This window comes from Pocillopora damicornis, chromosome 14, assembly GCF_964200805.1.
Source record: "Pocillopora damicornis chromosome 14, jaPocDami1.2, whole genome shotgun sequence".
NCBI classification, from domain to species: Eukaryota; Metazoa; Cnidaria; class Anthozoa; order Scleractinia; family Pocilloporidae; genus Pocillopora; species Pocillopora damicornis.
The window spans coordinates 16,253,502-16,281,150 of NC_142683.1; the positions used below are offsets into that span (position 1 = coordinate 16,253,502).

Below are 27,649 nucleotides of genomic sequence, written 5' to 3' on the forward strand. Positions count from 1 at the left end.
TTTGTCGCGGCAAGTGGATCTTTTCACGCGTGAAATGAAAATAAAATGCGCGCGCTTCATTCATGAGCAGAGTTGTCAAAAATCTCGGGCTGCAAGTGGAAAGGATACCAGGTAAGTGCAGACAAGGGATGGGCAGAAAACGAACTATTTTCAAGACAACATAGCACTGTGGAAAACATTGCAAGATGGAATATCTGAACAAGAAGGTTTTTTCCTATTCGTGCTATAGTGTGGTATTTTTGCGCGCGTTTACAGGCTGGAGACTTGTTTACTAGCGAGGTTTCGTTTATACTGAATTGCTAATCTCATTCGTCATTCTTTTTGTTTGAAATAACTTTTTCAATTTTTGGGGATGATCGCCACCCTTGGCTTAAAAGGAATCTTCTCAAGAAAGGTGTCAGGGGACGGCGTGGACCCTGGTTACGAGTCAAAACACTGTCTTTACAGGGGAGGGGTAGGGAATAAATTTATAGCTAAAACATGGCGAACTTTTCTAACGAATCACAATCGATCGTCTGGCAGACGTTTTGAAAAAAGAGTATTAGAAAGTATTGGACAGAGTATCTCCTTCTGTCTCCTTCAAAAACGTGAAGGAGAACTTCTGTCCAAAAACGTGAAGGAGAACTCTAAGTTATCGATAGAGAGGAAAGCAATCTTCAGCTGCTTGTCCATTTTCTTCAAACGTTCACTTTAGTATGGCGGCCGTTTCTCTGTCGAATTGCTGGACACTCAATTTATATGGTGAGGGTCTCATTGTCGTAGAAATGCAATAATCTTCCTTTTTTTAAGAAAGAGTGCAGTTGGATTATTTTACATATTGCAATGGTGCACTTTTTAGCTTATTTTCAACATTTCCCAATTGGGCGAAATTGCTCACATAATCTGGATGCTAGAAAGGTGGAGGAAAAATGATGATGACGATGATTATGATAATGATAATGATGACTTTGATCACATGTTAAATGACGTCCCACTAATAAGGGGGCACCTAAAATATCCTTAGCCATGCAATATATTAAAAGTGTTACTTGAAACCAATTAAAACAACCCAAACTAATGATACCTACAACTAACATTGTCTGAAGTGCACTAGATTCTCCTTATTTTGAAAACATGTTTATTAAATCTCTTTCTCTTTGAATCTACTATGCATGAACCTATAAGGATTTACCAGCTTTTGGTTTACCAGTCTGTATATTGTGACAGAACTCTAAAGAATTAAGATTTAGTGTGTATATCATACATGAACTACTTGAACCTCTAAAGGAATCAAGACCAGGGTAATAGTTTCTACTTTACTTTTCTTAAGTGACTTTTCTCCTTTTAAATATGTAAAAAACATTTAATTTTTTTTCATTTTAAACTTGATGCATTGGCTGCCTTAAAGCTTGGAGCCTATTAAGTACCAGGTTCTTGAGTTTAAATATAGGAATTATGTATGCACTGGCTGGCTTCCAATGGGGTTTCAAATAAGTGTAGTGTGTGCTGTGCCTTAGGAACAAGAATTAATTAATTAAAAGAATCAATCATAACATTTAAATGCCTTTTTTAATTAATCATTGTCATTAATATTATAACAGCAAATGGGAAGTTTATTTATACTTTTCTCTTTCACAGTTTTTCAGCTAAGAAATAATTTTAATGATTAATTACTTTCAGAATGCTCTTCCCAGTTCTAGGGAGCCAATGAAAATCAATGAACAGCAGCTTGACCTTTACATTGAGAGCATAATAGAAGCAGCCACATCAAGCTTGGGGGACGTTGTTGTAAGGGTATCAAGCAGCGCTAAACAGTCAGAGAGAGATTTTGGTAATAGAAGTGCATCATCTTTAAATGTGTTTGGAATCTTGACATCATCCTATAGTGGTGACACCAAGTGAGAGTCATACTGCAGTCTGTGAGCCTGTGGGAGGAACTTCAGTCCATGCCCCCAGTCAAGAAGGTAATTACTGCTGTTTCATGAGTATGCTCTATTGCAATAAGTTCAGCCATAGTTGCCATTAGCCTTTTGTAACCCAGGTGGAATATTATCCCAATCTGTACTTACTTAGGATAGTTCACTTTTTGTCTTAATGCAGTCTTTGAGCCTGGAGGAGGAACTCCAATTCCAGCTCAGAAATATGAGGCCTCCCCAGCAATCGATGCCCCCAGTCAAGAAGGTAATTACTGCTGTTTTAAATGAAAGTAGTTTGCATATGCAATGCAAGTAGTTAAGCCAAGGGCTGCGGTTAGCCTTTTGTATATTCCAGTTGGAACATTCTCTCAATCTGTTATTACTTAAGATAGTTAACTTTTGTAAAATTTGCCAGTGTTTTAACTCTTTAACTTAAATATCTGAATGTTAATTCTCCCCAATAGCTGCTACACATTTCCTTGTGAATTAGTTATGAGTATTTGATTAGATTAAGGTAAAAAGTTCTACCAGATAAGTTTGAGAATTCTCACTACCCGTTTGCTGGATAATGTGTGAATATTACAGGAAGAAGTAACATGTTAAATAGGGTTAAGCTGAAGAAGGAGTCATCTGCAATTATTATGCATTTGTAGACTCAGTATAAACCTCGCCATGAGTGAAATATAGTTGATGTTTTATCATGGGGAATAATCAAGGAATTTTCTGTGAATGTTTACATATCTACTAAACATGAAAATAAACATTCAAATTGTCAACCATTTGACCTCGTCATAGTGCTTGTTCAGGAAAGCTCTGACCCCCCTTTTGATCAACCTCCCCAGTCCCCATCATCACCTGAGCCCAGTGGAAAGAAGATTGGAAGTAGAAAGTTCAATGGAACTTGCATTTGGTATAAAAGAACCTTTGATTTATTTAATTTTGTATATTCATTCATTAAATTTTATTGATTTTATTGATTTATCGTAGTGGTGAAAAATTTAAGGTAATAACATTCCATCATGCTCAGGGTTTTACTGACAGTAAGCTGTCATATTTGATGAGTATTTTCCTATGAATGATAGATAAAATACCCAATGGTAAAGGTTTTTTTTTTATGTTAACCATTTTGTATTGCATGAGATTTGAACTGCAAGGTGTGTGAAAAGTTGTGTGATTGTCTGGGTTAAGATAATTAATGTATAATTAATTTAAGGATTTGAGTGATTGAAACTACAAGGGCTTGAGTGTTTGGTTCATTTAGTTTAAGAAAATAAGTCTTAAAAGTGGTATGATAATCTTTTCTGAAAGGAGTTTTCAATATTTCTTTATTCAGATCACTGTGATGAATCAGGCAATGATGTTTTCCTTTTGAATGCTGGGAAGGTACCTTTGGTATCAAAACTGTTCCGAAGGTCAAAATCAAAGATGCTTACTGACAATCTCTGCTCCCAAGTGAGAGTATTTCTTTAATTCAATCTATGTTAATGACTAAACTATGTTAATGACTATGTTATCCAAAAGAAAACTTTCTAAGGTGGTAATTAGATGCACACTCTGCTCAGGATATTTGGGATCCAGTTGAAAGTGCAGTGTAGATGCTCACATGATGGTTATATACAATTTAGTTATTCCTTGTTGTGCAAAATGCATTGAAATTGAGGTAAATTTTTTGTTTCCTGTAATCCAAGATTTTACATCTTGTATTACCAATCATTAACTTTAATGTGGGTTAATCATCTTTGTTTGATCTCTGAATTCAGAAATGTAGAAGTCAGCGACAAGATTTTTCCTGATGTACTCAGTACATCAAGAAAATCTTGTCACAGACAACTTCACAGTTGTTATCCATGGAAAGGAAGATGTTGCGAAGCTTTGTTCATTATAACTATAATGTGGGTTAATCATCTTTGTTTGATCTCTGAATTCAGAAATGTAGAAGAGTACATCAAGAAAAATCTTGTCACTGACAAATTCACAGTTGTTATCCATGGAGAGGATGATGGTGCAAACCTTTGTTTGATTCAATTGGTAAAAAAATTCTACAAACTATTAAAGAATAGGTAAGAGAAGTTTGTACTGATGGAGACATAATATTATACCTACTTCAAATATTAGCAACCAAATCAACAAAGTCAGAAGTCAGATGATAAATTTGGTGAATTATACTGGTACTGGTAAAAAGCATCTTATGATGCTGATAACTATTGCACATCAGTGGATGTATTACAATTATTTTGCTGATAGAGTACAGAATATTGTTTTATCTGACAGATTTTAGTAAATAAATTATATAAATTACACTGTAATGTCTTATTCATTGCTTTTTTTCTGCAGGTTCTTTGAAGGATTGAACTTTTGCATCATTTTAAAGGCCAAATTCACCCTGAAAGCTGTTTCAAGTTTGCCAAACCATTCATCCTGTGAGTAAAAGAAACAAATAGTTTATTTTATAACTGAAAAATATGATAGTGCTTGATTTTTTACATTCTTGTAAAATTAAAACCAAGTGGATTTAATAAAAGTGATTTACTGCACTTGCTTGTTTGAGTTCATAAAACTAAAGCCATTGACATTAAAAAATGCAATCAGAAAAAAAGCAGAGACTGTCAGAAAGAGATTATCTGGTTTCATTAACTGAGTTGATAATGTAAATTGGCCACTGTAAATAATTTCTAAAGCTGATGTTTCAAATGTTGTAGTCCTTTGTAAGAGCAAAAGAAGGAGTCTATTAGAACTGAAGATAAAGCATGACTGTGAACTGCCTATAGAAGGGTTAAATGAGATTGAACACGTTGTAATAAATTCATGTTATGCATGTGAATGGCTGACAGGCTCAAATTTCCATCAAGTATTTGCTAAGATTTTATGAATGTGAAAAATATTTTTGGTATTAGACAATTGAAGTTTGTGTTTTCAAGTAACAGCAAGATTAGAAAGAAATTTTCATTGAAAAACATCTGTCAAAAATGGGAAGTTATTCTGTTTTACTATTAATAATAATGCCTGTCATTTGCTGACAGTGTTCATCTTTTTCTAGGAACAATGTGTGAAGGGAAAGATTTCCATGGTAAATGATGTTGGTGAACTTGTTTTGTTCCACATTAAGTACTTCATTAAAAGCTGTATGAAGTATATGCTAGAAAAGAATATGAATGCATTTGTTTAGCATTTTCAATTATTGGAATGGCATAGCAATGAAGGTAATAACTTTGATGTTGTGATGTACTGGATTGCATTACATTCTGTGACATTTAATTAGTGGGTACAAATTATGACAAGTGTATTTGAAAGTTAAAGTGAAGAAGAAGTGAAAACAATTTTTAGATTCAAAACTCCTTGAAAAGCTTATTGTTATATTATTAGCATTTAATGTGTTAAATTATGAGTGTTTTTCAGTTGATTTCCTTTCTGTTTTGTTTTAGGTATTCTGGACACAATTCTGTATTATACACATAATGCAGAATTGTGTCCCGAATACCTAAAGCATGTTAGTTTCTACAGATACCATGTTGGGGTTACAGTACATAATGAATTGTCTACTTGGAAAAATTTGGTGCAATTTGTTCTACTGTATCACTATCAATTCGCGTAACAGCTGATGTTGTCTTCCCCAGCCATCTTGTTTCCTCTTTGGTTTTTTCTTATTATCTCTTGTATTTGCCTTTCAAAGAATATATTTTGCTGATTATATTTAATGATAAAACTCTGTGACAGTTAAAGTCCATCAAATAATTTGACTTCAGGTATGTCTCTTGAACCCTTTCACTCTCAAGATCTCCTTAGTAAATCTCCTTACTGTCCTCCATACAATTCTCATGATGTTAGTTTGGAGAATATGGTATTGGATCAACTACAGAAGTAATTGCCAATTGATATTTCTCTTTATTCTCATCACTTGTCTGCCAGATATTGTATTGATATTGTAAGGAGAAATTCTGTCTTGGTCACTCATGGGAGTTAAAAGGGTTAAAAGGATGATTTTCTCTCTGTTTCCTTTCAGCTTCCTAAAGCAAATCTAAGAGAAAGTTGTCTACAACTCTGAAACCCTTCAGCGTGATGAAGACAAAATCAGAATCCAATCTTGCCCAGCGATTCGACTTTGTGGCTGTGGATATTCCTCTGGATGGTGAGCCAGAGCAGGAGAAGGATAAGGAAAATGAAACACAGACAACAGAGGATAAGAAAGATGAGCCAGTTAAGCAGGATGAAGCACCTCCTCATTCCGGTCAAAGAGGAAGGCGGCCAAGTGTTTTTGAAGAGGGTCTAAAAGAATTTTATGATTCAACCACGACTGGAGAGAAGGTTGAAGCTAAGGAATCAAAGGCTCCAGAGATCACTCTGGAGGATCTTGATGCTGTTTCAGGACAGACAACAGAGTAAGTACAAATTAACCTTTTAAAACTCAAGATCTGATTGTTAATTCTCTCCTCCAGCTGCTACACATTTCCCTTTAAATTAGTTACAAGAATTTGGTTATAGATCAAGATACCAACTTCCACCTGATAGGTTTGAGGATTCTCATTACCTTTTTGCTAGACAACATCTTGATATTACAAGGAGAAGTTACATGTTAATCACTTTTGGTAGCTTAAGTGTTGTAAAGAAATGATGTATAAAGTTTCTGAAGTCGAAGTTTGCTGCTGAAAAGAAGACAATCCTGAGTGTCAGCTGTTGGGGTTTGAAGAAATTGGCATTGGCTGGCTATTAACAGTTTTTTATGAAACCCTGAAAAATACAAAAATAGTATTATCTGTAATGTTGTGTCCTAGGAAACTGACATCTTTAGCAGGGGACAGAATGAAGATTAGACCTAAGCGTCACCACAGATCAACAGCAAATCCAGTGAAAAACCTACAGCAGAGAAATGATGTGCGAACAGAGACTGAGGTAAAGTACTGGCACATGTATCTGGCCTTGCTCACTTTTGAATTCTCTGTGGTTCAGTGGTAGAACAACAGAGCCCAAAATTAATAGTGGTCAATTGTCCACTGTATTATCTATCATTTATGAAAGTTTCAAAGAGTGATCTTTTTAAGAGTGCTGTCAGTGAATGTTGCTGAAGGCTTTTTATTATCTGTGTTTACCAATCAACTTGAAGCTTCAACATCCCCTCCCCCATCTGGGGAATCCATGGGCATTTTCTGTCGTCCATGCCTGGGGGAAGGGAGGTGGGAAATTTGAACCTTGCCTGGCTGGGGTGAGGAATTTGAACTGAGAGTGTCAAGTTTTTTCAGCAGAATACTAGTGTTGTATCTTGAACTATCTTATGGTAAATAGTTTACTTTTGGGAACAAATGCTCAGTAGAAACGGTCTACAAGATGTAGGTTGTAAAGTTTGGTCAATATGTAGAAAGTCACAGTGGCTAAAATTGGGGAGGGCATTTGAAGACAGCTTTTTCCCTGGCAAAGGTGGAGGGGGAGGGGGGGGGGGCAGAATTTGAACAAACCAGTCCTCAAAAGTTCAAATGCCCAGGGGGCTGGTGGAGAGAGGGGGGGGGGGGAATTGAAGCTTTGAATTGATCGACACATGAGAGAAAGTCATTTGATGATGATGATGATAATAATAATAATAATAACAATAATAATAATAATAATAATAGTTATAATAATCACAATTGTTATAGCACTTGGATAGAATCAGTTCTTTTGACTCGCAGGTTGAGCGACCGAGAATAGAAAAGAAACAGGTCACAAGTGAGCATCCTGTCATCAAGAGAAAGAAGAAGAAATACAAAGATCCTGACAACCTGTGTATGTCCATTTTTCCTTCTAGCTGTCGAAGCACATTGCAAATTCCCACTTCTGTGTAGCATTTTAGGAAGCTTGTCTGCCTTTTATCCTTGTGGATATTCATAGCATAGTAATGTGGAGAATCAATTTGTAAATTTTGTGGAAGTGGAATGGCCTTAGGAGTTTGAGGAAAACTGTATCATGGCACAGATGGCATGACCCGTTGTTAAATATGGCAGATTAATTTTGGAAGGCTTTGTTGGATATAAAGGCCATCTTTGGTGTCAAGTATTATGGTAGTGCTCACTTGTCATTCCATTTCATCTCATTCTATTTCATCTCATCCCATTTCATCTCATCCCATTTCATCTCATCCCGTTTCATCTCATCCCATTTCATCTCAACCCATTTCATCTCATCCCATTTCATCTCAACCCATTTCATCTCATCCCATTTCATCTCATCCCATTTCGTCTCATCCCATTTCATCTCATCCCATTTCGTCTCATTCCATTTCATCTCATCCCATTTCATCTCATCCCGTTTCATCTCAACCCATTTCATCTCATCCCATTTCATCTCATCCCATTTCATCTCATCCCATTTCATCTCATCCCATTTCATCTCAACCCATTTCATCTCATCCCATTTCATCTCATCCCATTTCATCTCATCCCATTTCATCTCATCCCATTTCATCTCAACCCATTTCATCTCATCCCATTTCATCTCAACCCATTTCATCTCATCCCATTTCATCTCATCCCATTTCATCTCATCCCATTTCATCTCATCCCATTTCATCTCATCCCATTTCATCTCAACCCATTTCATCTCGTCCCATTTCATCTCATCCCATTTCATCTCATCCCATTTCATCTCATCCCATTTCATCTCATCCCGTTTCATCTCATCTCATTTCATCTCAACCCATTTCATCTCAACCCATTTCATCTCATCCCATTTCATCTCAACCCATTTCATCTCGTCCCATTTCATCTCATCTCATTTCATCTCATACCATTTCATCTCATCTCATTTCATCTCATCTCATTTCATCTCATCCCATTTCATCTCATCTCATTTCATATCCCATTTCATCTCATCCCATTTCATCTCATCTCATTTCATCTCATACCATTTCATCTCATCCCATTTCATCTCATCTCATTTCATATCATCCCATTTCATCTCATCCCGTTTCATCTTATCTCATTTCTTCTCTTCTATTTACATCTTATCTCATCTTTTCTCGTGTTATCTTTCTCTTCTCATCCTATCTCATCCCATTCCAGTTAGATCGCTCCAACCAAAAGTTAGATCGCGCCACTCGAAAGTTAGATCGCTCCATCAAATAAGTTACTTTGCTAACAACATACGGTACTTCGCTCCATGTTATAATGTGAAGTATTACTTTCCAATGATCTTTAAAGTTTTATAGGTGATGATGTGTCTTGTGACGATTCGAGTACATCGTCCACACTTTGTCCTTCAGATTAGCCATCAAGCTACCGATGTATGATGTATATCGATGATGGAATAAAAGATCGTGGAATAGATTATAACTTTATAGACTGAAGTGTATTGAAAAAGATCATTCAAATACCAATACTCTCCAGTGTGGTCTTTTTTGCTGTTTGATGTAAGGAAACTGATATCTGCCATCTTTAATTAATAAATTCGATTACACTTCGTGATTCCCTTACATGAGGCTTTATTTTTTTTTTCTGCGTAGCTCGGATTTTTTTCAAGCGCGCGCCAGCGATTTTAATCGATTGTTAGGTAAGATATACTCGTCATTTAATGAATTATCAATTTAGATACCTTAGTTTTGCTACCTTAACCTTAGTTTTCGACATGGAGCGAAGTAAATTATGTAGGAGCGAAGCCACTTACTTGATGGAGCGATCTAACTTGCCAGTGGAGCGATCTAACCATGGTGCGATCTTACCGTAATTCATCACATAACTCTACTTTCACATTACATTAAAAAACCTTGCACCAACAGTACATGTATATGATGTTCTCTTGTCTACCTACAGGGAGGCGTCACACTCTCGACTTGGCGGCATCAGCATTAGCTGGTCTGGCCAGCACTGAAGATTTCACTAAAGTCAGATTGCGTAAAACTGCTGGGCCTGAAGAGAAGGAAAAGGATGAGTACAGAGGAATAAAACCTATTATGCTGATCCACATAAAAGGTAAATAAAAATCTATTGATTTGGAAAGTCGCAAGAGTTTTTAACCCTTTAATCCCTAAGAGGGACAAGGTTCTAATTTCCTCTTACAATATCACCCCAGAATAAAAGGTTTAAGTCACGAGAATAAAGGAATGATCAGTAAGCAACGAAGCTCTTGATGGTTTTACAAATTCTCCCTGTTAGAACCTAGGAAATGTATAGAGAACAGTATGGAGAACATGCATGGTGATGTTAGGGGTATAGAGGGTTAATTGTGAGGGACTATATGACAGGAGTTACATACATACATGTGGGAGACAGAGTGGCCTGATGGTCAGTGCACTGGACTCCGGGTCGAGAGGTCTGGGTTCAAGACTTGGCCAGGTTACTGTGTTGTGTTCTTTAGCAGGACACTTTTACTCTCCCCATGTCTCTCTCCACCCAGGAAGGAGTTTAAATGGGTACTGAAGAATTGTCAGGGAAGCCTAATGAAATACTGGGGGTAACGTTGTGATAGACTGGCATCCCATCCAGGGGGGAGTAGTTACACTCCTTGTCGCTTGATGCTTTATGGAAACTGGGAAAAGCTCCAGCTACGTGGGCCAGAAGACTGGAGTACAGACTTTATCTTTACCTTTACATACATATATTCATGTTAAGACCTTTGTGTTTTGTTTACAGGACGGCGTCATCTTCAAGTACGTCTCGTTGAGCCAAGTCTAAAGTCCTTAAATTCTGGAGACTGTTTTGCTCTTGTGACAGAAAAGGATCTGTTTTCCTGGATTGGAAGGGAATCCAATCCGTATGAAAAAGCCAAGGTTTGTAAATGCATGTACTTCTGTATGAATTGCTATGTGCCGTTTTTTCTATTTCTACCTTCACCCCTATATCTACCATTGCTGATACAACTATTGTTACTGATGATAATGCCACCGATATTGCTGTTTCTGCTGCCTTGTTCTGCTAATGCTGTTTCTCTTGCAGCTAATACTGCTACTGATGGTAATTCTTCCAGTTTTTTTGTTCTTTTGCTTCTTCTGCTTCTTCATTGCTTTGGTTTTCTGATATTGCTTGTCTTGTTTCTTCTATTGCTTCTGCCACCACTACCACCTCTGTGTCTGCTTCTGCTTCTTCTGCTACTCCTGCTCAGTTTGTGCCACCACCCCTGATACTGTATTTGTAGATCTCATTTCGGATTGTAAGTCTTAAATAATAATTTTGACTTTTCCGTAGGTGACAGAAATTGTCTCCAAGATTAAAACAAAGAATGAATTGAACTGTAAGGCGCGAGACATTGTCACCATTGAAGAAGGAGACATGGACTTCAACGCTGCCTTGGACAAGTTTGCAAACATTCTGAGTGGAGATCCTGGAAGTAATCCTGTTAAAGGTTGGCTAACATTTCTATCACCTTTAACCCTTTACACTCGATCATCAGTATGTATTTTCTCCATACTGTTCTCTATGCATTTTCTAAGGTTCTAACAAGGAGATTTTGTTTAACAATCTAGACCTTCTTTAGTTGGTGATCATTTTCTTAATTCTTGTGACCTTACTGTGTGATTTAGGGCTGATATTGTAAGGAGAAATTAGACGCTAGTCACTCTAAGGGATGACTGGGTTAAAACTTACTTACTACAAGTACCTTCTGACTGAAGCAAGAGATCCTACAAAGTGCCATTGGTATGTTTAACCTTTTGACTCCTAAGAGTGACTATCACAGGATCACCCCTGGATCTCACGTCGACATCACGAGAATAAAGGAAATGATCACCAACTAAGGAGGCTCTTGATTATTAAACAAATTCTCCCTGTTAGCATTATAGGAAATGTAGAGAGAACTTTTAAAGGAATATGCATACTGATGTTTGAGTGAAGCAGATTAATTGCCATGATACCAAATGTTTCGCGAATGATCACGATAGCTTGAATTAAGAGTGGTGTCCAAAGCAATCAATGCCTTCTGTGGAAAAAAAGTTCCCTTTGGTTGACACGAAGTCATTTTCCCAGCTCTGTAATTTTCCTTTGCCAAGGGTTTTTTTTAATAATGCTGACAGAACCGAGTGGAGTTATCGCAATGAGAAGTTTCAACCTGTCGACCCCTCGGAGTGACTTGCTTCTTATTTCTCCTCTACAGTTTCACCCTTGCATCAAACGTAAAGGAAAATATCATAAATTTAGGAAGATTCTCATCGTCAAACAAGTTTTCATGGTCACTGTTATAGGGAATGGAAAGTGAATCGTGTCGAGAAAATCAATACCAATGATAGGGGTATAGGGTTTATCTCAAGTGAAATCTGTAATTTACAATATGAATTTTCTATTTGCTGAATGGAATGCAGAGGTTCACAGTCAGCACTATTATATTTTGTTTAGTCTACACTAAAATTCAGTCCCCACTTATCCTCATATAGATGCTCAAAAAATGGCCAAAGATGAAGAATACGAGAAGGGTGTAGTTAAAGGCAACATGGTTTATAAAATTCATTGGACAGATCCTCCAACTCTGATGCCAGTAGAGACTATGTGTGGACGAATTCCTCAGGTCTCCATTTTTGACACTAAGGAGGTAATTACATTTTATTAGTAAAGCTTTCTGCTTTTTGCTGGTGACCAATTATTTGATCATCTGTGAATCGTGTTCACGTTGGAAATCCTGTTTCTGTGTTTTAAAACACTGAGTCGAAGGTGACAATCGCCAACGCAGTGGTCAAGCGTCCGCGCATGAGCGAACGTCAGAATGACCAGGTGCCAGTAGTTGGCGTGCATTGAGGCTGTCGCAACCTAGATGTTACAAATAATAGCACAAGCCAGTTAGTCACGGTGTTTTGAAAGCGTATAACTTTTTCGGTAAAGCGCAAAGCAGAATAGTAAATCAACAGGATATCTGTACTTGAAAGAGCTTTACGTTTGGAAAGTCATCAGTTTTCCTTTTCCCTGCTTTGTTTTCTTTGACAGATTTCAATGAAAATATCAATTTTATTTCGTTTATTTTGCAAGAATGCGGTTGTTTCTTATGTTTTACAGTGAAATTTTACACACTTAATTGGCGCACGGCCGGCCAGTATTGATTCCTTTGCGCAAGCCCGACGTTTGGTCGGTTTTTCTGCAGATTTAGCGTTTTGTTTTGAGTTTTATCAAAATAGTTATACGGTTTTTTAACACTGCGCCATTCTCGATTGCGTGGTTGTGTACAACTCTTGTAAGGCAATTTGGCGCACCACTCACATGAAGCCTATACAACATCCACAGACGTTCGACCGCTGTGTTGCCTAAATTGCACTCAGCCACACTTTTTCTCTCACAGTCATAGTCAACACATTTTGTTTTTATTCAGGTTTTCATATTTGACTTTGGTTCAGAACTGTATGTGTGGAATGGACAACAGTCGTTATCAGGGCAAAGAAAGTCGGCCTTCGCTCTGGCAAAACAACTATATGAAGAGCCTTTTAAACCGTATGGAAAAAATTATGATCCAATCTACCCGTATGGCAAACCCGAAAATTGCACCGAAGTAGACAATAAAGTTTCAACTGGCAGACCACCGTGGACGTTATTTGCAAGGCTTCACGAAAAGGCTGAGACAATCTTGTTTCGAGAGAAGTTCCTCGACTGGCCTGATCCAACGAAGATTATTCGAATGAAGGGACATCCTAGTACGCTTGAACTAGCACCAACGGTACAGTGAATTTTGATTACTGCTTATCATTAGGAACCGGAAGTTCACTTCTGTTCTGGTTGGTTTGGTTATTGCTAACCCTTTAAACCTCAAGGGTGACTAGCATCTAATTTCTCCCTACAGTTTGCCTCCTGAATTGCACATTTAGGTCATGAGAATAAAGGAAATGGTCACCAGGGAAGGAACCTTTTGATCGGCAAACAAATTTTCTTTGTTAGCACCTTAGGAAATTTATCGAGAACAGTGTGGAGAATATGCATACTGATGTTGGATGTAAAGGGTTAAGGGAGGAAAAGGTCAAAGGGTCCTGTAGAGAGTTAAACTAAAGACGATGGTAAATTTTAAGCTTGGTCTTCAAAGCAGATTGTTGTTTAAAAGTGAATTGTTCGCGCAAAAATTCCTTTGTGTCCTCGTCTCGAGCGTTTAAAAACTCGACTCGTGCCTTGAGTTTTCGAGGATCGAGATCGAGTTTCGAGGGACTGTCAACTTACTTTTGAGCGGTACTTTAAATTTCAGTTTGTAAAACATGCACAACACGAAAGGCACGGAACAGTGTTGACAGTTTGAGAGTGAGCTTTGTTGTGAACAGTAATATCATGTTGGTTTTCTCCATGACTTTTAGCCTCCTCCTGTGGAACTGAAGCCCTGTGACCCCAAGAGCATGCTGAAAAGTCCACCGCCATTGCCAATCCAGATGTTTGAAGGGACGAATGTTGGGCGTGGCAATGGGATTCCTACTGTGTGGGTGGGTGACGTTTACAAGGAGGGAAACCTTGTGACAACCGCCGGTCTAACAGTGTGGCATATTAACGAGTACAGACACTTTGAGGTACAGCCAGCACGACATGGACATTTCCACTCAGGTAAACACATCAATGCTGATAGTGTTATTTATTCTTGTATGATTCTTGTTTAGAAAGTGGTTGGCGCACGGGGTAGGGAGGACTGAGTTCGAGCCATGCCGAATCTCTGTACTATTGTCTGAGGCAAAACACGTCAATAACTGAGTGCCTTTCTCCACGCTGGAGTTAAAACCTTGTTTCTTGGCTTGTAATTTCTCCCTAGATTATCACTTTTAAATCAAATTACAGTTCATGAGAATTACAGAAATGATCACAAATTTAAGAAGCTCCTGATTGTCAAACAAATTCTTCTAGTGAGTACCACAGAAGAAGTAAAGAGAACAGTGGGGAGAAAATGGATGCTAATTTAAGGATGGAAAAGGTTAAATGGGTTGCTTGTGAAATGTTAGGAAAACTCGACATAATGCCTTGGGGGGGGGTTCAATGGATTAGCTGAGAGCAGACCTCCATTCAATGTCTTTAAGACGTTACTTCAATGTAGTATTTTGATGTTGCAGGGGAAGGCTACGTGATCAGGTGGGCCTACTTTGTGCTCGCCGACAGAATAGTCAAAGATCGGAAGTCCCGTTGTCGTTCAACCGTTGCTGGGCGCGTCCGCTGCGCTTACTTTTTCTGGCAAGGAAATGACTGTTCTGTGAATGAGAAGGGTGCAGCTGCTATCATGGCTGTAGAACTTGATGAAGAAAAAGGACCGCAGGTAACGATATAAAATTTGTATTGAAAGCCTTATCCTGACGTAGTTTGTGCGTGCCGTCCCGTCTCTGTTTGCCTTCTTGCTTGCCTAGTTCTCTCGTCTTTTCGTCTGTCAGTCAGTATCTTCTTCTTTTGGCTGTTTTGTCTTTTTTTTAAATTTCTTTTGATTGGTTAGTTTTACCTCGATGTTATCTTTACAGGTAAGAGTGGTGCAAGGAAAGGAAACTCCAGTATTTCTAAATCTCTTCAAAGGGGGAATGATTATCCATACTGGCAGGTACACAGTTTGTGAACGTCTAATTTTGATCAGCCAGCAGTATTTGATTATCAGTAATATTTGATCTTGAGCCAAAATATGTTCGAGTGATTGCCTTCTCGGTGGAAAAAAATCACTCTCGCAGTGTCTCTCTTCACAGAGGAGTACAAATTGACAAGGAAACGCGAAAATTATCCGAGGTGGGATGATGAAGGGAGTATCTTAGGATGGATTAGCTGCCTGTCTTAAAGGAGTAGCAATAATTTTACTCACTTTATTATATGGAAACCGGGATATGCTTCAGCGGTTTGGGCTATGAAGCTCATGCGCAGAAGTCGTCTTTGAATAATGAATCTGTATTTCAGATATTTCCTCAAAAATGTCCTTCACCGGTCAAATTTTCAGCAACCCGCTGTCCATGACACTAACACAATGCATGAATATTGGACGTCAATTTTCTCATTGCGTTGCAATCAAACAGCAGAAATTCATGTTGGATGTTCTCAATCACGCTACCACGAACACAACATTCGAGTGTGTTGATTCACTGGTAAACTTTATCATCAGGAGTCGAGATTATTCACGTATTCGTTGCATGTTTACATTATGTATGTCCCATATATCATTTATCACGATTTAATTTGAATTGAATTGCAGTTAGGCTACTTGACTCGAGAACAGAAGCATCTCTCATTCTGTGTGAATAAAAGAGCCGATGAAAACTCGTGTTGAGACCAGCCTGCGAGCAAGCCTCATTCTTAGCGCTGCGGGACGCGCGTTTCTCCTCTGCGAAAAGAGCACAGACGAGTTGGGGAGAGGTTTGCGTGGCTCAAGGCGTTGTACTCTCGCGCAGGCGAGGAAGTGCTCGCGCTGAAGCCCCAATAACGAGGGCCTGTTGATATTGGTTTCGGTGCGCGAAAACGCGAGTGATCAAGTCACGATTGGTTTTTTCATTTTTGCATCCAATCGGCTGAGAAAGTGGGTCGAGTTTTTTCGACCAATCAGAGAGCGAAGTATAGCAAACTGACAAGACAATTTCGGATTGCCTTCAAATGCTCACTTATAAATTGCTGTATCACGCTAGAACAAATCATTTTCTAAGCAGGCAGCCATACTAAACTTGCAATGGGAGATGCTTTTTTCTCAGGCCAAATAAATGTTTATCAATGATCGTGATAATGATCAGTTTAAAGGAACGATGTGTCTAACATTTTTTAGATAATCTACCGATCCAAAAAAACACACAGAGAAGAATGGTCTAAACTCTGAAAATGAAGATGGGAGAAAAGCTGAGCTACTTTTTGACAAATACTATTGTTTATGTGAAATTTCACTTCATTAATTCTTTTATTAACAGCTTACCCAAGGGCTGGTATGACACAGAGACGTAAGTTTAGTTCTGATTTTCTAACAATAATATCCGCGTAAGTAATTATTTTAAACAATATCTTGGCAGGAAAACTTCCCCTACCTGAACCAACTTTAATTTCTTCGTTAGAGCAGTTTTTAATTGGGTGTTGTGAAACCAGAACCAAAATAATCAAAGTAACCAATTGGAACAAAGGTTTACATTATCATTAACCAATGAGAGCTCTAAGTGAAAACTTGCCAACTGCTTGAAGCGCGGGAAAACGCGAACGGCCGGGTCGCGGTTGTTTTTTAGTTTGCATCTGATTGGTTGAGAGGATGGTGCGAATCAAGTCAAGGATGGCGCGAGCAAAGTTGAGCGAAACGAAAGCAATCACGGGTTACTTTTGACACCCAGTAGAAAATTGCTCTGCTTTAAATCAAACTTTTTTTTGACGAGGGCGTTACTGACTGGCTTAAAACTCTAACTTGCCTTGAAAAGAAAGAACCAAGTCCTGAATTAACAGTAAAATCACGTAACAGTAAAAATGTAGCTTAATTTGGCGGGCGAGTGCTCATTATTTTCTCGGCGAAAATTATGACCGCCATCTTTGATTTTAATGGAAGCGGATGGATGACGGAGAGAAAGAAATTTTTCCTAAGGGGTGAGCGACAGTAAAGAAACAAGGAGAGGGGTGGGAGTGGGAGAGTTTTTTCGCTTTTCCCCGCTCATCTCCCCCCCCCCCCCCACGCCGTGGACTATAACTCCAAATCAAACATGGCTGGTTGAATAAACGATGGTTCGCTTCTTAGCGTTAATTCACCCTATTAAGACGCCTGCACTGCAAGCTCATGAAAATTTTAATGTTAAAGACCAAACCCATAAACTTCCTGATGAAACCACAATAATCGAAAATAATTATTTCAACAAGTATGCTTTGGAGCGCAAAACATCACGGTAACCTATGAGAAGCATAATTGAAACGAAGTTTAAAGAAAATAATTTTCATTTTTCCTGAAGTTAGTATTAAAATAATTCAAATTGTAAATGGAATTAACGTCTGAAAACTCATTTGTCAAATTTCATAATTACATGATTTCCTGTTCATGATTCCGCCTCACTGCCACTGCCACTGTCACCCGCACAGTATATGCCATTTTGTTTAGCATTTCATGTCTTCTCAGTGGACACTGTGTGGTCACTTACATGAGGTTATTGGGGCCCTTAAGCACCACGACGACGACGCCGACGAACGATAGGCCTGTTGGTTGTCACACAACGCCCCTCTCCTCTGAGAGGGGGCGTTGCGTGACGCCCTAAAGAACAACTGCGAAGGAGATTAGTGATGGATTCCACGTGTTTTCAGTTTAAAACGCCGCGCGACCTCATCATCAGCATAACATGCGATGGTAGCCCTTGGTTTCAAAAAATTTTGAATAATTTGCCGTCGCGGATCCCGCCTCTAGACTTCGCTAATGTGATAATTTTACGCTGTTGTTTAGCAGAGGACGGCAAGGAAATGTACGAACTTTAAAACTTTCGTGCTGCGCCATGTAACTTTCGTGCTGCTGCCTCATTCTTGTTGCCGTCGCCATCGTGGTTTGCTTAATGTCCCAACTGTATAAGATAGACTCCTTTGGTAGGACGACAGACTGAACTCATAGGATGCGCAAGTAACGCACATACAGACCATCGTTCCGTACACTCAGTTATTGGGTCGTCACCTACCGCACATAGACGCCTTTCGTAGACAAACAAGGGGTAGGGGTGGGGTGGCTGACACTTGGAGGGGTGAAGGTGTTTCAAAGTAGACACCACCCTTAGTCAGGAGCATATCACGAGTGTGGTGGTTGGGCTCGTCTCTCTTGGTCCTTAGCTTATCTCTTGCGGGATGGCCGGTCGTTTGTGCTTATGTCAGAGGTGTTGAAGAGCAAGCACAAAGAACATTAACTGGTTCTCATACCTTGATACTTTCACTTGCTCAATAGGAAAAACATGGTAGACGAGAACACAGCGAAATTCACAGGTAGGCTTAACTCATTAACTTTGAGAGGAGATTTACTCGTTACTTCCTCTCCTCTCAGTGAACAGGTTATGAGAATAACCTTCGTCATGTTATCTTGATGTAAAACTAAATTTCAATAATAACAATAATACTATAACTCGCTTTCATTTGCTTTCGTTTTCTGCCAGATTCCTCTGAGACTCGTTTGTATGTGATTCGTAATGAAGAACCTGGAGAGGCCTACCTGAATCAAGTCAAAGCAAGGTAAAGGCTTACTGTGTTGTGATCATTTCACTGTTGTGTCACATTAGGCACAGTTTTAATCTCCTCTCGCGATACGCTTGTCACGCGGAAAGTTTGTCTTTTCACGCGTCTTGAAATACTCTCTCTTGATATTTTGGAATGTTTTCTCACATAAAATACAGCTTGTCCCACCAAACACGCATATCGCGCAACACGTTCTTCACGAAACGCGCTCGTTTTAGATACTCCCAGGTGATCATTTGATTATTATATCGCATGAACTACAGTTCTAGTCTCCTCACGCACCGCGCTTATCGCTCAAAACGGTCGTCACACAACACGTTGGTCACGTAACACGCTCGTCTGGCTTGAATACCTCAGATGAGGGCTCTAAAGGAGACAAAGACGCAACTTTTATTTTTTCAACTCATAGTTCATATTCGCTGCGATCAAGGACCAGTTTAGTTCTGGTGTCACGGCGTGAAGCTCACATCTACTTGTGGCATGGATGTAAATCCAGTGAAGATTCCCGCGCCACAGCCAAAGCAGCTGCCAAGAAAGTCCAGGAAAGGTAAGGCAGAAGTAAACAGATGCAAAACAGTTATGGCACAGGGAGTGTTGTGGGAGATTGGGCATTGGGTTTGCTTTACCAAGTTAAGGCAATTTTCAGTTGAGTCTCAAAAGTATTGTGGTGTTTTTCCTTCTGCGTTCTTTAAGTTTAAGTTCTTTTCTTGTTTGAGAAAACTCTTTCTATCCTTCAACCCCAAGAGAGGCAGAAATAACCCTACTCGCGACTTGGGTACTCTCGTTTTTACTGGCTTCATGCAGTTGACTCGTTTTTGCTCGAGTTCCTATGGGCTCGTTTTGATATTTTCGTTCGTTATCATTGGCTGTTGTCACTACTGCGGTTTTGGTTGCCGTACAGTCGAATTTACACTACCACGCTCTTTGATTGGTCCAGCGAATCCGCGCCGCCCTCTCAACCAATCAGATGCAGACTTAAAAGCCATCGTGTCCGACTTACTCGCTTTTCCCGCTATTGATTTGTACTCGATATGTGTTTTTAGTTACGCCTTTTTGATGTTCCATCGCAGGAAGAGTGTTGATTGCAATATGGCTGGGATTACAGCCTTTTCTCTCAGTGAAATCGAGGAAGGAAGCGAAACAGAAGAGTTTTGGAAAGTGATTGGAGGAAAGAAGTACTACTGCAGTTTGGCGCATGGTATGTAACTGACCTTGTTCACTCGTCGTGCTTATAGGCGCAGAACGGATAAATGATACATCAGCCCATATGAACGTGGAGTAGACATCATTAGAAAGTGCTTCTCAGGAGCTTTCATGGACCAGAAACAAACAAGGGTTTCCATCCGTAGCTTCCGTCTTAAGTTGGAAGATTTCATCCACAGACCTCAGCTAGAACAAACTTGTAAAGCAACGTCATCACGCTACGTGAATACTGCTGAAAGGGTTTTTTTTTCTGTGGTACTGTTCTAGTTTAGTGGAACCTAACGTTTGACTGAAATGAATTAGGACAGGTTTCCTCTCGATTCTTGCTCGACTACGGTGTGTTGTTATGAGGATTTGTTTACGTGTTTATTTAAGAAAGATTTTTTTTTTGTCGTAGATCCATCCAAACACAACTACCAACCTCGACTTTTTGAACTAAGCAGTGCCACTGGAAAATTCACAGCGAGTGAAGTTTTGTGTCCCTCACGATCGGAACCAAAACTGTGCCCGTTTCCATTCCTACAAGAAGACATTTATACGGCCAAACAACCAGGTGCGGAAGCTAAGCATAGTTGTTACAAAACTGCACAGGGTAATCGCAATGTAAGGAGATTTGCGCGAGGAATAAGGAATGAGAGAGAGAGAGAGAGAGAGGCAGAGGGAGACGAGACGCCTTTTCCATTAACACTCCCTTCCCGGCCTTTTCCTCCCGCACCCTGCTACCCTGCTACCCCTCCCTGCTATCCCTCTCCTCCTTCCCCCTCCCCCCCAGAAGACAAGTTTTCCCAAGACACAGATTTTTGATTATTAATTCGAGGATTATTTTCAGGGTTGTTTATCGTAGACGGTTACTATGAAGTCTACGTTTGGGAGGGTTGGATGCCTGAGGATGACGATGATGTGCGAACAGGCTCCGGAAGACAGCGCTGGGACAGAGACAGAAAACTCGCTATGGAAACGGCGCTTAGTTATGCTAAAGGTGTGCGATTTGTTTTTTTCCCTCTCTCGCTGCAAGTGATATTTTTGTCTTAAGGTGTATCGTTGTGTTTCTCAAGTCTATTAGTTGCCAAGTTAATTTCCAGTCATTATGAAATATGAGATATTGACTTTTCTATCTATCATTGATTCCTTTCAATGATTTATGGTATTAATTTTTTTTTTATTTATTTATTTATTTATTTCGTATCCCTCAGAGGCTGGAAAGCGCGTCTCTCACCGTGTGTACGTGGTGTATGCCGGCATGGAACCGATGACGTTTAAGGTTCTTTTTCCTTACTGGAATGATACACCAGATGTCATCAAAATACAGAAACTGGTATGTACTATGTCGAAGCATGCAAGGAAGCAAGTTTTCCTTGGCAAGTTGCACTCCTTTTAGTAGAATTGAAAAGCCGCCCGTTGCTTCTTTTATCGTAATCAGTCATTCTTGTTGTCTCTTTTCTAGGACGGAAAGCAACCCAATACAAAACACTCTGCCAGCGACTTACTACAACAGTTTACAAAGTAAGTGACTATAGAATCATGTTTCCTGTCACACAGAGCTGTGTTCTTCTCCTTCAGCAGTTTTCATCAGTGCTTCTGGTATGAGAATTTCCAGACTGTGACAGAGGGCGCACGCTTAAACATTGCAATTATGCAGAGTTTGCTTTAGTAAGCTCTGTGATTGGTCCAGACTAACGCACCATTCTCTTAACCAATCAGATACATACTAAGTCGTTGTCGACGTGGTTGCCTGCATTTTCCCGCGTTTTAGACATTGTGCTTGTTTTAAATTTGGATGCCCATTGGCTCCACGTGTTTATTTTCTTTTATATGATTGGCTGATCTTGTTATTGTGTATATGGTCTCAAAGACACTTTCTCTAATAACGCTCTATCTTAACTACTCCTGAATTGCTTTCAAAGGGATTTTTACACACTGGCTGAACTTCAGAAGATACCACCACCCCAAGGGGTCGATCCAGCGAAACTTGAAGTTTACTTAAGCGATAATGACTTTAAGGTGAGTTCAGAATGAATTTAATGAGAAAGTGCTCCAACTTACGTTTGTAAGCGAACCTCAACATGTCACTGTGTGTCGTGGTGTTCTATATTGATATGGCCACCTTTTTAGGCGAGAGATTGGTGCAACAATTAAGCATTTTTCTTTTCTTTTTCTAGGAGATTTTTAAGATGGAGAAAGAGACATTCAGTAAGCTCCCAGGCTGGAAACAAATCAATCTAAAGAAAGCTGTTGGTCTGTTCTAGAGCAAAAAAAACCTCGAAACTACATGGTGGTAACTCAGACTATTTATATCCTTGTCGACAGGTGCGAGAAGAAGGAAACAGTGGTTATTACTTATAAGATCTAATGCGCTAGATTGCCTCTGTCAACCTTTTATCTCCCAGAGTTGATTGACGTGTCACCTCTCCTTGTGATTCCACCGTGTTATTTTGCAAACATGTTATGAGAGCATACAAGCTAATCAACTGGGGGGTTAAGTCTTGATACAACACGAAATTCTCCCGTATATTTTACAAGGAAATATTTGGCAGTTTGTTGGGAGAATTGCAAATATGATTCTGGGAGTTAAAAGGTCAGGGATACCTAACTTTGAGATATATTGTGTCGGTAAGGAATGATAATAAGATTATTTTCTTACGCGTATTCCCGTAGCATTTAGTGTGCTGGGTGACTCGAGGCAAGTTTAAATGCACATAGCTTTATGTGTAACCTAAAAACCTAAAAGATGTATGTTTTTTGTAATGATGAATAACCTTGTTAAGATAAAGCTATTGATATAATTTTGATGTAATTTTCTTGGCGCAGCATCAGTAGGCTTAATGAAATGTGATTTTTATTTAGTTCAAATTTTAGATGGTAATATGATAACTTAGGCGTTAGGATGTGTTTTACGTCAGTTTGGTTTCAATCAAATTGGCTCACCTTGAATTGAAAAGAGTTATTTCAATTTGAATTTCAAGAAATTGTTTTGAGTCAAATATTTTTATAGTCGAGAATTAGATTGCAAGTAATTTGCGGTACTTGATAATATTGATTTTAGAGGAAATATATTTTTGAAATTACGCAGTTGATTTTAGAGAAGTGTTCTTCGGAAAAGGTTTTAAAATTCACAGCCATTATTCTTTTTCAGACGGAAAATCTCGACAATGTTTTCTTTATACGTTCGTTTCTTCATATTTATTTCTTCGCATAATTTATTTCTGTATCTCAAAGATTTCGTTAGAATTCTGCTGGGCGGATGTAATAGATTTTGCATTAATTGTTAACATATGTAAAGATTATGTTTGTTGCATATTTTCATTTCAAAAAATACCATGACTAAACTTGAGTGTTAAATACAACGATTACAGTTCCTTTCGGCTAATGATTTCGTCAGATGACCTGGGATAAGTTGGAGCGCTTTTCGATTGAGTGTCTTAAAACGGAAACCAAAATAATTACACTGGCCAATCAGAAGAGAGGAAAATACCTTGAAGAACCAATGAGAACTCAAAGTAAAACCGAGAAAACTGTCTAAAGCGCGGGAAAACGCGGGCGAGCAAATTGTGATTGGTGTTTGTTTTGCATCGGATTGGTTGAGAGGGTGGCACGATATTTTTTTGACCAATCACAGAGCAAATTAGAACAAGACACAAGCAATCCTGGATTTCTTTTGACACGTACTATTGAATCGAAGATTGCGCTATTCGTAAACATCGGAAGAAGTCAGAGCTGGTAATATTTCTTAGGCAATGGACATATCTCGACCCAGGCAACGAGCAATTTTTTTTCCCATATTCCTTTTCATGTCGAAAGCACTGATTGCCAGGGTCGAATGAAGTTGGAATCATTTTGAGTTTCCTGCAATATGATTGGCAAAGTTTCTTAAGAGCAGTTTTCAATCGACTGTCGTAAAACCATAACCAGAATAATCACAACAGCCACAGCCAATCATAACAAAGGTTTTGTGTCATCGTCAGCCATTTAGGACTCAAGGTAAAAACTGAAAAGCTACCAAAAGCGCGGGAAAACGACTAAGACACGTAGTGTTTCCTACAATTCTTGATGTTTTAATGGTTATAGCAAATTATTGTTAATCTCAGATTATTCAGTAAGCTTAATGTATTATAAGAATTGAGCTAAATTGTTTTCGTCAAATTGAGCAGGAGAAAGTTGTATATACAGAGAAAATTATGAAAGCTGAAATGAGATTAAATTTATGTTCTCTGTTAATCCTGATGTGATGTACATAGTAATAAGAAGCTTTGCGTCAGGTTTTTATGCAGTTAAAAAAATATTACATGATTGAGTGTGTCCTGTGCTTCATGCGTTTACCTTGCATTTCATTTGTTCATGCGCCCTGTCTCCCATGCATTTGTTCATTTTGCTCGTTCGCTCTTTTATTTGTTCGTTTTCCCGAATTTTGTTCGTTCAATCATTAGTTTGCTTTCTCTTTGTTTATTCACTCGTTTGCTTTCTCTTTACTCGTTCCCTTTTTCTTTTTTTTTTCACTCACTCGTTTCCTCTCTCTTTCTCTTACCCATTCATTTCTTTTCTCTTTCATTCTCTTTGTTTCAGTCACCCGTTCGCTGTCTCCGGTCTTCACTCACTCGTTCGTTTTCTCCTGCATTCTTTGGTTCCCTCGCTCTTTTCTTCAAATTTTTGCAGTCAATATTTCACTGTATCTCTCATCTTTTTTTTTTTTTTTTTTTCTTGTCACCCACGGGTCGTTCCCTTTTCTCTTGGTTTGTTGGCATGCCTTCTCGTTCGCCACTCCGTCGCTTTTTGGTTTCCTGTCCCCCTCCCCCTTCCTTACCCCCTCCCCCTCAAGTTTTTTCTCTTCAGTCCTTCTGTCCCCTCTCTTCCTATTTGCTATTTTTTCGTGTTGAACTCGCAAAGGAACGTATCACATTTCAATCCTTCAAAAGGATGTTTTATTGAAAAAATTTTTTATAAAACTGTTTATTCGTCATACGTCGTCCATGGGACTGCTTTTCGTGTTTTTTTATCTCATCTTTACTGTAGGAGGAAAGAAACCTTGCATTGGTGATCATTTTTACATTTGACATAAAAGTTGACTCGCACAAACTACACACACTCCCACCCCCTGGTTCAATCGGTTTGCTTTTTCTCACCGATCAAGTGATCGAAATAAACCGGGACCCTGGGAACGTGATCGACTCATTTTTTTCTTGGGTGCAGTAATGACTGATCATTCTCGTCTTCAGGTCTTCAAATTTGTACTCTATGTTGTAAATGACGATGTCATTGACATAAAATAACTGAGTGACCGAGAATGAGTCGCACGAAACTATTCCATGTATAACACGAGACATGGACCGCTTTGTTCTCGTCCCCAGGTTTTCTTACGCTGTCACGGGCGCACACGTGACCGAGGGAAGCGATAACTCTGAGAGTCAGGATGAGCTGAACAGGAAAGCAAAATTTTTCCAAGAGAAGTGTGCCGATCTTGTGCATGCGCGTGAAAATTTGAAAGGCTACAAGAATTAGAATTTCTAAGGCAACTTAGCCGCACATCGTTGTGTGTTAGTGTTTAGAAATTTCCCTACAGGGTTCACTTACCCTTGACGTCTAATGCATTAGCAGGGAAGTGTTTCCCTCAGGACATGTTAGAGATATTTTCGGCGTAAGGACGTAAGTCTTTTGGTTTGGAGCATCTGGCATCGGAATCGTAAATACATCCTTAGAGTTATCTTTGGACACACTAAGGACGGAAAGCGAGGTAGTTAACTATGGGATTAGGCTAGAATTTGCATAGAGTTATACGAGTGCATTGGTACCGTCAAGAAAAAATGGGAAATTTACCAGGAAATTCTGAGAAAAATTCACGCCACCGCATCAACCTCGTTTTCAGGATCCCTCTCTGATCCTTGGAACGAGGCTGAACTGCAATTCCACTTAATCGTTGTATGGGTTCAATGCCAGGCTGCCGTGATTGTCACTTAGCCCTAATTACTCTGTGCCACGGAGGTATTGTTTTCTAGCTGTTTGGTCTTTTGGTTTTTATTTTCAAATGAACAAGCTTTTCCTCCGTGACAAATATCGCCAACACTTCGAGAGGTCCCGTACTGATAATTTTTCGATTTTCGGGGGCCGATTATTAGACATTTTGGCCTTAAGGTGGGCGCTTATTCAGGGGAGGGTGCTTATTTGCCGAATTACTTTATATTTTGTATAGCAACCCCACTTAGCCCAAATGGATAGCGATAAAAACTACTATCCTAGAGTTTGGATCTGGAAGAGGAAATTGTAAAAACTACCTTTGGTAGGGATTACTTGCCAACGCTGTACTTGAAAGATGAGCATCTTCAGCTGTCATGCCAAACTCCTTTTGAATCAGCGTGCGTTGTCTATGAAACCAAACACGTTTGTCACATAAAAGAAAAGTGTCTTGTTCCCAACAACCTCAAGCCGGAGACTGTCGAAAAAGTCTCTCGGTGTTTGCGGTAGTACTTCACCAAAGACTTGTCTGCTTTCATTCTCCTCAAGATATTTATAAAACACGTGAAGAGCATGTTACATCATTATTGAGTGATTGAATATCTCAAGTCTAAAAAGAACTTCACCGGGTTACATTACTCTAAGAAAAAGGCCAATTGAGCCTCTCAAGCTGATATATAATAAATATTTTTAATAACCTCGTTTTCTCAATCCGTATTGTAGGTTGCAGGACCTCGTTTTTTCCGCCCGGATTTATGGCCCGCGAACTTCGCATTGCGGGCATAGCTTCGAGCGAAAAGACAAAAAACTCGAATTCGTTTAGTAAGGGTTACCTTTTTTGGACAAGATGTATAAGCCACAACATGATGGCTCCTGAAACAATTGTGAGTAGCGACACCATCAGCGCCAAGGTAGAGATCTTCATTGGTGTTGGATATGCAGGATGACCGACGAGACTTCCATGATTAACTTCTACAACAGGAGAGCTTGAAGTAGTAACCGCTGTAGATAACATGCAGATAACATAAGGGTGACTGTGGTCTGCGCAATATTGGTGACGCAAATCTCGTTAGCGAGCTAAGCATTATTACTAATAGGTCATTATGGAATTTAGTATCCACTGTGTAATGCAAGTCACAGCAAAATGAGAATTGTGTTGTGTGTCACTAAAATTAGAAAAGTAGCGAATTTTGAGCCGGTCACAATCGCTTTGTCAAAAGCTTGGAAAAATTAAAAATTCTGAGTCCTCAACGAAAAACCGATGCTTGTAAAATGTAGGTTGTTCAAAACGAACCAACAGCGTATTATATTTGGTAGTAAAATCATTATCAATAAAGTTGTTATCGAAAGGTCACAGTACAACATTTTGTACACGAGTCGACTATCCTGGAAATAGTAAGTCAAATGATACAGGACAAGAACTGAAGATTAATCCATTTGTGATACTTACAAGTTGCATTGTTCCGACCCACGTCACTGTAAACAAAACTTGCGCTGTTAGCTGCAGCAGAAGAAGACAAAATTTCGAAACTTAACAAAACTGTATTTTAGAGAAGCGACAAGTTTTGACTGCTAATTGAAAGATCA

General features: G+C 39.1%; 3 protein-coding genes across 4 annotated transcripts; 2 read left to right on the forward strand and 1 right to left on the reverse strand.

Moving 5' to 3' along the window:
• Positions 1–1,620: 1,620 nt before the first annotated feature.
• Positions 1,621–5,937, forward strand: LOC149034729 (uncharacterized). Its single transcript, XM_089194903.1, has 8 exons — positions 1,621–1,943; positions 2,080–2,160; positions 2,691–2,805; positions 3,229–3,346; positions 3,824–3,955; positions 4,230–4,315; positions 5,318–5,382; positions 5,896–5,937. The coding sequence occupies exons 1-8, from the start codon at positions 1,926–1,928 to the stop codon at positions 5,935–5,937; spliced, it is 657 nt and encodes a 218-aa protein (XP_089051029.1). The 5' UTR covers positions 1,621–1,925.
• On the forward strand, positions 5,016–24,334 carry LOC149034730 (supervillin-like). 2 transcript variants are annotated; one of them, XM_089194364.1, is made up of 22 exons: positions 5,017–6,271; positions 6,665–6,782; positions 7,553–7,646; positions 9,668–9,826; positions 10,487–10,623; positions 11,039–11,195; positions 12,220–12,374; positions 13,143–13,484; positions 14,107–14,347; positions 14,845–15,044; positions 15,241–15,317; positions 16,654–16,683; positions 18,633–18,670; positions 18,838–18,913; positions 19,326–19,463; positions 19,987–20,114; positions 20,517–20,672; positions 20,949–21,098; positions 21,313–21,434; positions 21,564–21,622; positions 22,024–22,120; positions 22,279–24,334. In XM_089194364.1, the coding sequence occupies exons 1-22, from the start codon at positions 5,952–5,954 to the stop codon at positions 22,363–22,365; spliced, it is 3,081 nt and encodes a 1,026-aa protein (XP_089050490.1). In that variant the 5' UTR covers positions 5,017–5,951; the 3' UTR covers positions 22,366–24,334. The 2 variants fall into 2 exon arrangements, with proteins under 2 accessions (XP_089050491.1, XP_089050490.1); XM_089194365.1 differs by lacking the exon at positions 16,654–16,683 and having other exon boundaries at positions 5,016–6,271.
• Positions 24,335–24,787: 453 nt separating this feature from the next.
• LOC149034731 (uncharacterized) lies at positions 24,788–27,077 on the reverse strand. Its single transcript, XM_089194904.1, has 4 exons — positions 26,896–27,077; positions 26,383–26,472; positions 25,685–25,826; positions 24,788–25,120 (listed from the first exon to the last, which is right to left on the reverse strand). Exons 1-3 carry the CDS (start codon positions 27,075–27,077, stop codon positions 25,694–25,696), a joined length of 405 nt encoding a protein of 134 aa, XP_089051030.1. The 3' UTR covers positions 24,788–25,120; positions 25,685–25,693.
• Between the last annotated feature and the right edge of the window lie 572 nt (positions 27,078–27,649).

What these genes read in the sequence shown, in the direction of transcription:
- LOC149034729 (XM_089194903.1), top strand. An exon ending in ACTGACAATCTCTGCTCCCA is followed by an intron (nt 3,347 to 3,823) that starts AGTGAGAGTATT and finishes CTCTGAATTCAG; the next exon opens with AAATGTAGAAGAGTACATCA. An exon ending in TACAAACTATTAAAGAATAG is followed by an intron (nt 3,956 to 4,229) that starts GTAAGAGAAGTT and finishes TTTTTTCTGCAG; the next exon opens with GTTCTTTGAAGGATTGAACT.
- LOC149034730 (XM_089194364.1), top strand. Translation starts at nt 5,952, where the DNA reads ATGAAGACAAAATCAGAATCCAATCTTGCCCAGCGATTCGACTTTGTG. An exon ending in ATGAAGAAAAAGGACCGCAG is followed by an intron (nt 15,045 to 15,240) that starts GTAACGATATAA and finishes TTATCTTTACAG; the next exon opens with GTAAGAGTGGTGCAAGGAAA. An exon ending in GAACACAGCGAAATTCACAG is followed by an intron (nt 18,671 to 18,837) that starts GTAGGCTTAACT and finishes GTTTTCTGCCAG; the next exon opens with ATTCCTCTGAGACTCGTTTG.
- LOC149034731 (XM_089194904.1), bottom strand. Translation starts at nt 27,077, where the DNA reads ATGTTATCTACAGCGGTTACTACTTCAAGCTCTCCTGTTGTAGAAGTT. An exon ending in ATACATCTTGTCCAAAAAAG is followed by an intron (nt 26,473 to 26,895) that starts GTAACCCTTACT and finishes TTGGTTTCATAG; the next exon opens with ACAACGCACGCTGATTCAAA. An exon ending in GCAAGTAATCCCTACCAAAG is followed by an intron (nt 25,827 to 26,382) that starts GTAGTTTTTACA and finishes TTCCGTCCTTAG; the next exon opens with TGTGTCCAAAGATAACTCTA.